The 9,579-nt window shown below is 56.6% G+C and overlaps 1 protein-coding gene across 2 annotated transcripts; it reads right to left on the bottom strand.

Moving 5' to 3' along the window:
• Positions 1–575: 575 nt before the first annotated feature.
• TGFB1I1 (transforming growth factor beta 1 induced transcript 1) lies at positions 576–8,376 on the bottom strand. 2 transcript variants are annotated; one of them, XM_059897605.1, is made up of 11 exons: positions 8,314–8,376; positions 6,879–6,979; positions 6,658–6,710; positions 6,421–6,563; positions 6,168–6,255; positions 5,946–6,051; positions 5,639–5,833; positions 4,665–4,838; positions 4,314–4,395; positions 3,864–4,012; positions 576–3,619 (listed from the first exon to the last, which is right to left on the bottom strand). In XM_059897605.1, exons 1-11 carry the CDS (start codon positions 8,324–8,326, stop codon positions 3,353–3,355), a joined length of 1,371 nt encoding a protein of 456 aa, XP_059753588.1. In that variant the 5' UTR covers positions 8,327–8,376; the 3' UTR covers positions 576–3,352. The 2 variants fall into 2 exon arrangements, with proteins under 2 accessions (XP_059753588.1, XP_059753589.1); XM_059897606.1 differs by lacking the exon at positions 8,314–8,376 and adding an exon at positions 7,746–7,809.
• Between the last annotated feature and the right edge of the window lie 1,203 nt (positions 8,377–9,579).

Raw genomic sequence — 9,579 nt, 5'->3', positions numbered from 1 at the left:
TCAGCCTGATGCCCCGACCCCTGCCCACCCTTCCCCTTGCTCCTCCATACCAAACCCAGAGTGAAATCGTATTTCTTTCCCATTCCCTTGCCCAACCCGGCCCCTGTATTCTCATACCCCCAAACTTTTGTATAAGCTGTGCCTTCTGCCTAGAATGCCTCCCTGCCTCCCAGATGGTCAGCTCCTACTCAGCCTTTAGTGCCCAGCCCATGGCATCTCTTCGGGAAAAACTTCTTGGACTTTCCTGACACAGTTCTGAGCACATTGCATGGACCTTGCCTGGGTCCAGGTCTGTCTCCCCAGTTGACCAAAGACTCCCCAAGAGCAGGAAATGATCTGATTCATCCCTGGAGTCCCATTGCTCAGCACAGGGCTGGATGCAAGAAGGGAGGGGTTGGATAAATATCCATACCTCTGCCTTTCTAGAAGAACTGACCAGACTTGGATGTCTGATTATGGGAACTGGGTTCATGCTGGAGATGGGGAACAGAGAACAATATTTTAGGGGAATGTGATGAGTTATTTAAGGAATGCCTTCATTTTGGTCCCTTCAAAAGCAGACTCTACGATGAGAATTGGGGTGCAAGGACTGTATTGGGGAGCTGATCCCAGTAAGGAGTGGGGAAGAGAGACAAAGAAAGGAGAAAGGCCAATAAAGCATGTGTTGATCGAAAGGTTACCACTGTGACAATCCCAGTGGGGACCCTCTGAGACACTGTGGAGAACTCACCTCAGAACTGACCCCCAAGGGGCCAGAAAGCTGGGGTATTCATTCACCAATCCCTGTCTCTAACTGGCTGGAGGTTACGGAACCTCCCCCACCCACCCCAGGCCCTCCTCCAGAGAGCACCCTGACAGAAACTCAGGGAGCAGCTGGGGAGACTGAGTGTCTGGGAAGTGTCTGCATACGACTTCCCAGATGGGCCAGGTGGATATGGGCAGGGCACCCACAGTGTCTGCTTCAGTGGGCAATGAATTTGAAGGGCCTGGGAGAAATCCAGGGGCAAGCATCAGAGGACACGTTGGGGTTATGGGCACTTAAAATCAAATCTGTGTGCCCTTGCGGGGGCCTGCAAAGCCCTTCGTGATGTGGCACCTAGTTCCTCTTTGACCTCATCTCCAACTACTCTCTCCCTTGCTCACTCTAATCAACCACACTGGCCTCCTTTTCTTTCTTCCAATATGCCAAGCTTTTTCCTACCGCCTGGCCTTTGCATTTGCTGTTTCCTCTGCCTGGGATGCTCTCCTCAGGCTCTTTGCCTGGCTGGCTCTTTCCTCAACCTTCAAAGTCTCAATGTAGATATTCACAGAGGCCTTCTCTGACAGGCTGGTTCAAGTACTCCCTTCCCTACCTTCACTAACTTAGTTCTCTATTTTTTCCTTCTTGCCTTCGCTCCTTTCCTTCCTTCCTCATTCCTTCCTCCATTAGCAAACATTTATGGAGCACTTACCACATGCTAGACAGCATCCTAGACACTGGACAGAAAATGGTCAGCAAAACAAACATGTCATCTGACAAACAAACTCCCAGGAGCTTGCCTTCATTTCAGAAATAAACAAGCAACAAACAAACACCTATTTGCAATAATGATAAGTGAGGGACTAGGGAGGTGCTGTGGGTGGAAACTAGAGGGAAGGGCCAGCTTTACCTAGGCCATCAAGGAAGTCCCCATTACTTCATCACACTTGTCACTGTGTGTTTGTTTTTCCTCTGTCTCCCCTACTAGACTGTGAGGCCAAGGAACATGTTCCCTATGGTCTCCCCAGCACCTGGCATGGAGCCTAGGACAGCACGTGCTCAGTAAACACTTGGTAAATGAATGGCTCAAGACTTGGTGGTGGTTACAAGCCAAGGGATGGACAGCATTCCCCAGGGAGAATTTGTGGAAGAGGAAGAGCAGGAGGCCTAGGAAGACCCAAGGGGTGGAGCCTCAGAGAGGAAAGGATCTGGGGGTTCTGCCCGAGGCCAAGACAGAGAACCTCACCTTTGTCTCTTGCCCACACATGTTCTCCTTGGCTGTTAGCTCCTCCTTGAGATGGAAGGGCCTCTGAGAATCGATTGTTTCCAGCCTCTAAGGTCCCTGTAGTTAGGACCCAGGAGTCCAGGCCCCCTCCCTAGGGAACTTCAGAATCTAAGGTACCAGGCTTAGAAAGGCCTCTGGGACTTGGGGATTCAGATGGAGCCTGAACTTCTCCATACTTAAGAAACCCTGGCCCCACCCTTCTCTGCTGGGGCTAGGCTAAGGTGTCACCACCTCCAGGAAGCCCTCCTTGACTTCCAATCTGAGTTAGAAGCCTCCTTCTGGCTCTTACAGCCCCCAGCGCTTCCCTCAGTCACTGCCCTGACCACCCCAAGTGTCATCCTGTGCCTAGCCGAGCTGTTATGAGTCAATACCCATGTGAGGGAAGCTGTAATTTGATGCCCAGATCCAAAGGGTGGGCATAAATTGGTACTTGAATGGAGCCCCATCTCTGAGGGTCTTTTAAGGAGGGGGAAAAATCTGGAAACCAGCCAAGGTGGCAGGGTGGAAGGGAGTGGGAGGGGTACAGATTAAGCGCTTATTTCGAGGATATAAGAAACTGAAGGATGGGGGGTTGGGGACGGGAAGGTTTGGTGGGTCCTGCTTGAGCTCCCGTCCTGGCTCGTCACCGTCTGTACAATCCTGCGCAGGTGGCCGGCTTTTCCAGCCTCAGGGGCATCTGACAGGTGAAGGACAGCCTGCAAGGGCTGAGTCTGAAGGTCCGGCTCCCGCCCCAGGGCGGTGGCCTAGAACGCATCGCGGCCGGAGCCAGTACAAGGGGCGGGGCGTCGCGACGCGAGGCACTCCCGCCAGTACAAGGGGCGGGGCGTCGCGACGCGAGGCACTCCCGCCAGTACAAGGGGCGGGGCGTCGCGACGCGAGGCACTCCCGCGCAGAGACACAGCACCGGTGTGACGTGGAATGTGTGTTTATGTAGGTAGAAAAAAGTGCACTGAGCAGTGAGGGGCGGGGAGAGGGACATTCTGGCCTGGCCTTGGATTCGTGGGAATTGCAAGGACCCTCCTCCAGTCGGGGGGCTCCCTCAAGGCTGGGAATAAAGTGAAGGGCTCACGCGGGATCGCTTGCCAGTATACGACCCACTTCGTGGGGCGCGTGGCCTTAGCACCGGCGGGGCCTTTTCTGAACTCGCCCATGGAGAACGTACAGTACCTTCGGGGCCGGTCCCTCCAGGGGGTGGGGCCTCACGGAGCTGGGCTGGGGGAGCCCCAAGCTCTAAGAGCAAGGCCTTGGGGTCTGGAGAGCCCGGTCTTTTCGGGAAGGGCGAGGTTTTGGGGGCCGCGCTCTCCCAAAGGGGCGAGCCCGGCAGGCGGTCAGCCGAAGAGCTTGAGGAAGCAGGGCTGGCAGTAGGGCTTGCCTGCTCGCTCCTGGAAGGAGCCCTTGGTGAGCGGGCGCAGGCAGAAGGTGCAGGTGAAGTGGTCCGGATGGAAGCGGCGGCCCAGGGCCGACACGCATCGGCCGGTCACCGGGAGGCCACACGTGGCGCACAGCGACCCGCGCCGCGCGTGGAAATGGTTCTCGCACAGCGGACGGCCCTCGTGCTCAAAAAAGCTGCCTCCCGAGAAGGGCGCGAAGCATTCCTGGGGAAGGGCAACCGCGAAAGGATGTATCAGCGCCAGTCTCCAGACGAAATATCTTGCCTTACGAGATGAATAACCCGCCCCCCGCCCCCGTCCCAAGACCCCCCCGCAGCCCCTCGCACCGCCCTCAAAGGCGAAGCCTCGCCTCCCCAGGACCCTGCTCTGAATAATCGCCCCGCCCCAGGCTCCTAGTCCCGCCCCGCGCTGGCCGGTCCCTCCCAGGCCCCGCCCCCCAGCCACGCACCCTGCAGACAAAACAGTCTGGGTGCCAGAGTGCGCTGAGCGCCGAGATGTAGTTATCCAGAATGGGGCCTTGGCAGCCCTGGCAGCGCGGGGCGAAGAGCTGCAGGAAGTCTCGGCGGCAGTAGGGGCGGCCCTCCCGCTCGTGGAAACCTAGGAGCGGGAACCGAGTAGGAGGAAGGAAAAGGGTGCGAGGTGGCACCAGGAGCCCCACAAGATCTGAGGCTATGGGGCCGGGGGAGGCGGTAGGCGGAGAGGCATGGGGTCTGGGGGCGGGGGCAGAGCGGGAACGGATGGGATGGGAACACACAGGTGGGACAGGTTGGGGCCAGGAGAGAGCAGGAGAAAATTCGCGGCCCCGAGGACTTCGGAGGTCGTAGTGCGCTGGCCCAAAGAGAGCAGGGCGGGATGTCGAGCGGACCCGCGGCTTTCAAGGTGGGAGTCAAGCTCTCACCCTCATCTCCGAAGGGCTCCCCGCAACTGACGCAGCAGAAATGCTCCGGGTGCCAGTGGGTGCCCAAGGCAGTAACCATCTTCTGCGGGGAATAAAAGGGAACACTCAGCGTGGCCCTCAATTTCTACTCCCCTCCCTCTTCCGCCCTGAACCTAGGTGAGTGGGTTGAAGTACGAGTGTAAGGTGTGGGAGACCTAAGCAGGAACTTGGGAATCAAAGAGAGAGGGCGAAGTTTAAAGGGCCGTGGACGAGAACGAGGGACGGGGCTGGGGTGGGCGTGGGGATGGGAGAAGTGTAAGTGGATGAGGCCCATCCCACAGGCGCCTTGGGTGAGACAGAGGCGGGGCTCACGTGTCGGATGGGTTGATTGCAGAGGCCACATCGTGGGGAGAAGCGCTCGAAGTAGCACTCGGGACAGAAGGGAGCTCCATCCTTCTCGAAGAAGCTGCTGCCTCCCAGGGCTGTGGAACAGCCACCGCAAACGAAGTGCTCAGGGTGCCAAGCACGGCCAAGCGCCGTCACCACCTGCGAGTTGGGGGGTGAGGCCTGGGTCAGAGTGGCCCTCGGGCTGCCATGTGCCCAGTGAGTCAAGGTTTACGTAGCACTTTTCGAATCTTATCTCTGAGCAATCAGGATGAAGAATCTAACGTTAAAGTCACTCAGTCTGTAAGTGACGCAGACTGAACCCATCTTCCAGCACGGTGCCTAGGGCCCAGCATACTTTAGGAACCCACAAAAATGTTGTAATTTCTCTTAAAATTAGAAGAAAAAATGAGCTAGGAGAAGAATGACTTCATATATAATACTAATATATTCATCTTTATACCAACACAGTCATAAAATGCAATTTTTAATATATTTTATTAATGGAAGAAGGGGCCCATGAAGGTGAAAGTGCTTAGGCCCCACGAAAGTCATAATGCCACCCTGCTTTGCTGAGATTGGAAATTCTAGGATGGCGGTAGGGCGCTTTATCTAGCAGGAGGAACTAGGTCAACCACTGGGCACAGCTGCCAGTAACATCTGCTCAGTCAATAAGCCAAGGACCGGAGCTCCCGAACCAGACTGGTGGGTGGAGCCAATGAGGCTTTTGTGGAGATTAATTGAGATGGGGGTTTGTAAAGGAGCTAGCATAGAGCCTGGCACACAGTAGGACCAGAATAAATAAGAACTGGATTGGAATTCTTACTCTGCCACTTACTTGCTGTGTGACTTGGAGCTTCAGTTCCCTCATCCATAAAATATGAACAACAATAATACCCACTGGCTCTCAGTAAAGATGGGTCTGTGGGTCTCTACTCCCTTATTCGCAGGGCTCCACTTACTTGCCCAGCAATGGGTTTATTGCAGGAGCCACAGAGGCCCTTGGCTTGGGTGGGAACGCCTCGGCGGCTGAGGTCAGACTGAAGCAGCCCCAGCATGGTGTCTAGGCTGCCTTTGCCAGCGGGCCCTGGTGGGGAGGGGGAGCCCTCATTCACGGAGCTTGGCACCGGTGGCTGGGTTGGCCCAGAGGCCGGAAGCTGCAGCAGAGAGGAGAGTTGAGTCAGCAAGGCAGCAGATGTGGGAGGGTCTAAAATGGATTGAGAGCCACAAATCCACACTGGCCCACCCCTCACTCCCTGAGTGACTCACATGATTCTGGACACGGAAGTCAGAGAGTGAGGCCATCAGCCTATCTAGCTCCAGGGTGGCTGAGGTGGCCGAAGGCTTTGGGAGAACAGGGGATGGACTGGGAGGGCTGTGAAGAACACAACTTGTGTCAGCTTAGAGCCTCAGAGTAATGCTTCCTCCTGTAACTCAGGCATCCAGGACTGATCACCCCTCTCCCAGCCCTGCCAACTATGCCAAACTCACGGGCTGGGCCTTTTCTTGTCCTCAGATTGGTCCTCCTTCTGCTCCCCTGCAGTCTCCTTGCTAGATGGGAACTGAGACATTATTTCATCTGCAGAGAGGATAGAAGGGCACTGGACATGGGGCCATGCTCTAACCTCCTTCCCAGTTAAGGCTTGTATCCCTTTAGCTGCTACTCTGGGAAGTCTATACCCACTTAGCCTCTGCCCTGCCCTGCCCCCCATCCCATCAAGCCCTGCCCCAGTAACCCTGGTACCTGTGATGTTGAACTGAGTAGCGTTAAGTTCCTGAAGCAACCGGTCTAGCTCACAGAGACCCGTGCCCAAGACACCACAGGAAGAGGAGAATGGAGGGGCTGCAGGGGCCGCAGGCTTCGGGGACCGAGGCTTGCATACCGTGCTGGGAAACAGGGTGGGGGCCTGGGTTCAGGGGTGGGGAATACAAGCCTGAGTCTCAACTGGCTCCCCCATCCCCCAGTACCCAGCCCCCTCACCTGTACAGATGATCCTTGTCCCCAGAGGCTCCTGAAGATTCCCCGGACCCCATCTATAGAAAAGGACATGTGTGTGGGATGATAGGCCTGTACTTTACTGTACTGTAAAGTACAGTACTGCACTTGCCTATACTGTACCATACCCACTCAGGCCTAGATTTCCTTTGCCCCTGCCAAACCTGGCCCTAGTGGTTGCCCCAGTCCCCAGCAGCTGATCTCACCTGTGTCAGAGGAGACGTGAGGGGCTCTGGGGGCCGCTCTTTTAGAGCCCCTGACCTTGGCATGTGTGAGGTTGTGGTCTCCAGGTCAGAGAGCAGGGCATCTGCAGGGAGAGGCCGTCAGGGTGAGAGGTTGGGAGGTCAAGGTTAAGGCAGAGACAGGGGCTTAAGAGATCAGAGAACAAGTGTTCTAAGTGGGCAGTGTTTGAGGAGGATGGAAGCCAGTATTAGGAGCAGAGGTCAAGAATCAGAAGGAACACAAAGCCAGACCAAGGCAGAGATGTGGAAGGGCAGCAAGGACTATTTATGATCGGAACATCCCACATGGCTCATCCTGAGATTCATATACAAATTCAGCTACCTGATTCTTTTATTCTCCGAATCTTCCGTAATGCAGTCAAAAGCGGCTTTTTACTGGAGCCAAATTTGGCTTCACCCCAAATTGCTCAATTGGCTGTATGCCTGACACCAGCTTTCTGATTGGAAGCTCTTTCTGCCACACACCCTACACCTAAAGAGACCCCTCCCAGCCCTGGCCCACCTCCAGACGCCACTGGGCTCCACCCTATGCACCTCATTGGTGAGTCTGCTGGGACCTGCTTTCTGATTGGCTTATTCTTCACCGTACCAGTGCGCGTTACCCCAGCTGAGCAGCACCCCCTACTGCAGGGTGCTGGAACCCTTTCTCTCCCACGAAGGGCACAGCCTTCCAGCCCCAGTTCTAACAGACAGGGAGGATGAGATGCCTGGGTGCTCCCTCCTGCCCCAAGACCGACCGACAGACAGATGGATACACACACACACACCCGCCGCCCCCCTCCCCTGCCCCCCACCCTCCATCCCCAGATCCGGATCCTTTGAACTCATTACCTTCCAGAATCTAGAAGTCCCTGCCCCTTTACTCTGCATCTCTGAGCGCCTTGGTGGGACACTTAACCTCTCCCTGGCATCTTGGCATTCGTCTATTATACTTTCTGCCCCAAGGACCTGACACCTACCATACTTAAGGGCTCTTAACCCTTTCCTTCCCAAAACCCTAGGGCAAACCCATTTTCTTCTCCAGAACTTAATGTCATATTCTCCCTTCCCGTCTACTTTCGCAGTCCCTGGACCCAAGGTGCCTTTAACTCCTCCCTTCCCAGAGCTCCTGAGCCCAGGCGCCGACAGGCGCTGCGCCTTCCTGCCCATCCGTCCGCAGCCAGTGATGGAGGAGTGGAGCGAGGGAAGAAGGGAGGGAGCAGCCAGTCTGGCAAAGGCAGGAAGGGAGAGGCAGGAAGGGGGACGTGGAGTCGGAAAGGAGGCGCCGGCAGAGACCAGAAGCGAGAAGACAGGAGGCAGGGATGGAGAGATGCCGGGAGTGCGAGGGGGCGCCTGGATGGGGAAGCGGGTCCAGGCGGTGGGGAGGGACTGGGGACAAGGGGACCCGGGCCCCACTCACCCAGGTCCTCCATGACGGGGCGCGGGCAGACCGCGCGCGGGGCGAGCAGGGCGGGGGCCGTGTCCGGTGGGGGCGGGGGGCGGGGGGACGTCCGGGAGCTGGAGGCCCAGCCGTGACCATGTAAGGAAGCCGGGACCCGCTGGGATAGGGCTGGGGGGGGGGGTGGGCAATGAACGGGAGAACCCGGGGTGGGGGCCTGAAAGGGAGGGAGGGCCCCGGGCCCCGGCCCACTCAGGCCCAGCCTGCTTGCTTGCTGCGGAGACGGCCACACCCCAGCCTTGGCCTCAGCCGCAGGGAGCCCCAGGCGGCCAGAGCCAAAGTAAGAAAGTGGATCTTGCAGACTAAGCTGGGGATCCTCTGCCTGTGAGACCCTTAGACACAGACTGAGGCCCCCAAGCCCACCCCCACCCCAAAACTAGCACCCTGAGTCCTAGACAGAGCTCCCCTCCCACCCAGACTGTTCCTGGGAGCCTGCTCCAGACAGAGTTTTGGGGTTGGAGGTGGGAGCGATGTTCTAAGGATCAGTCAGATCCCAAGTTCGGAGACCTTCCCTTAGAGACTGTGACAATGACATAAACAGAGATCCCAAAGGGCACACAAACTAGATACAAAGAAATCTCTCAGAGACAGAGAGACACAATGAACCCACCCACAGACACTAAGCCATAGTGTTGGAAACAGACATACAGACACAGGTAAAGAGAAGCCGAGGCCGAAGCCCCACACAGACTCAGGGGAAACACTCCCAGCCAGCCGTCCCCAGCACTGAGATGAGCCAGACCTGTCCCAAAAGAGCCCTTTCCCAAGATACTGCTGAACACAGAGAAGAAAGCAAGACACAGACTCCAGCCACAAAGGAACAAGAGGCCTTCCCTGGACTGAGACCCTGAGAAATCAAGTCGGGAACGAGAAACTCTAGAGATAGGTGTGGACAGACACAACAGGTGTGGCTGCAGCCACTGGACTGTGGGTCTCAACCCAGACCTGAGTCCAGACGTGAGCACTGGAATGGGGGCAGGGGGTTCCTCAACCCAGCAGCAAATCAGAACCTGGGAGCTTTTTTCAAAATACTGATGCCCAAGTCACCCTCCCCTCAGTCCAATTCAGTCAGAAAGGGCCCAGGCATCAGTATTTTTAAAAAGCTCTCTGCGGACTTCCCTGGCAGTCCAGTGGTTAGGACTCCATGCTTCCACTGCAGAGGGCATGGGTTGGATCCCTGGTCAGGGAACTAAGATACTGCAGGCAGATCCCACAGGCCGTGTGTCA

Source organism: Balaenoptera ricei, chromosome 15 (genome assembly GCF_028023285.1).
Source record: "Balaenoptera ricei isolate mBalRic1 chromosome 15, mBalRic1.hap2, whole genome shotgun sequence".
NCBI classification, from domain to species: Eukaryota; Metazoa; Chordata; class Mammalia; order Artiodactyla; family Balaenopteridae; genus Balaenoptera; species Balaenoptera ricei.
The sequence above is the reverse complement of the archived record's forward strand: the minus strand, read 5'-3'. Positions and strand labels throughout refer to the sequence as shown.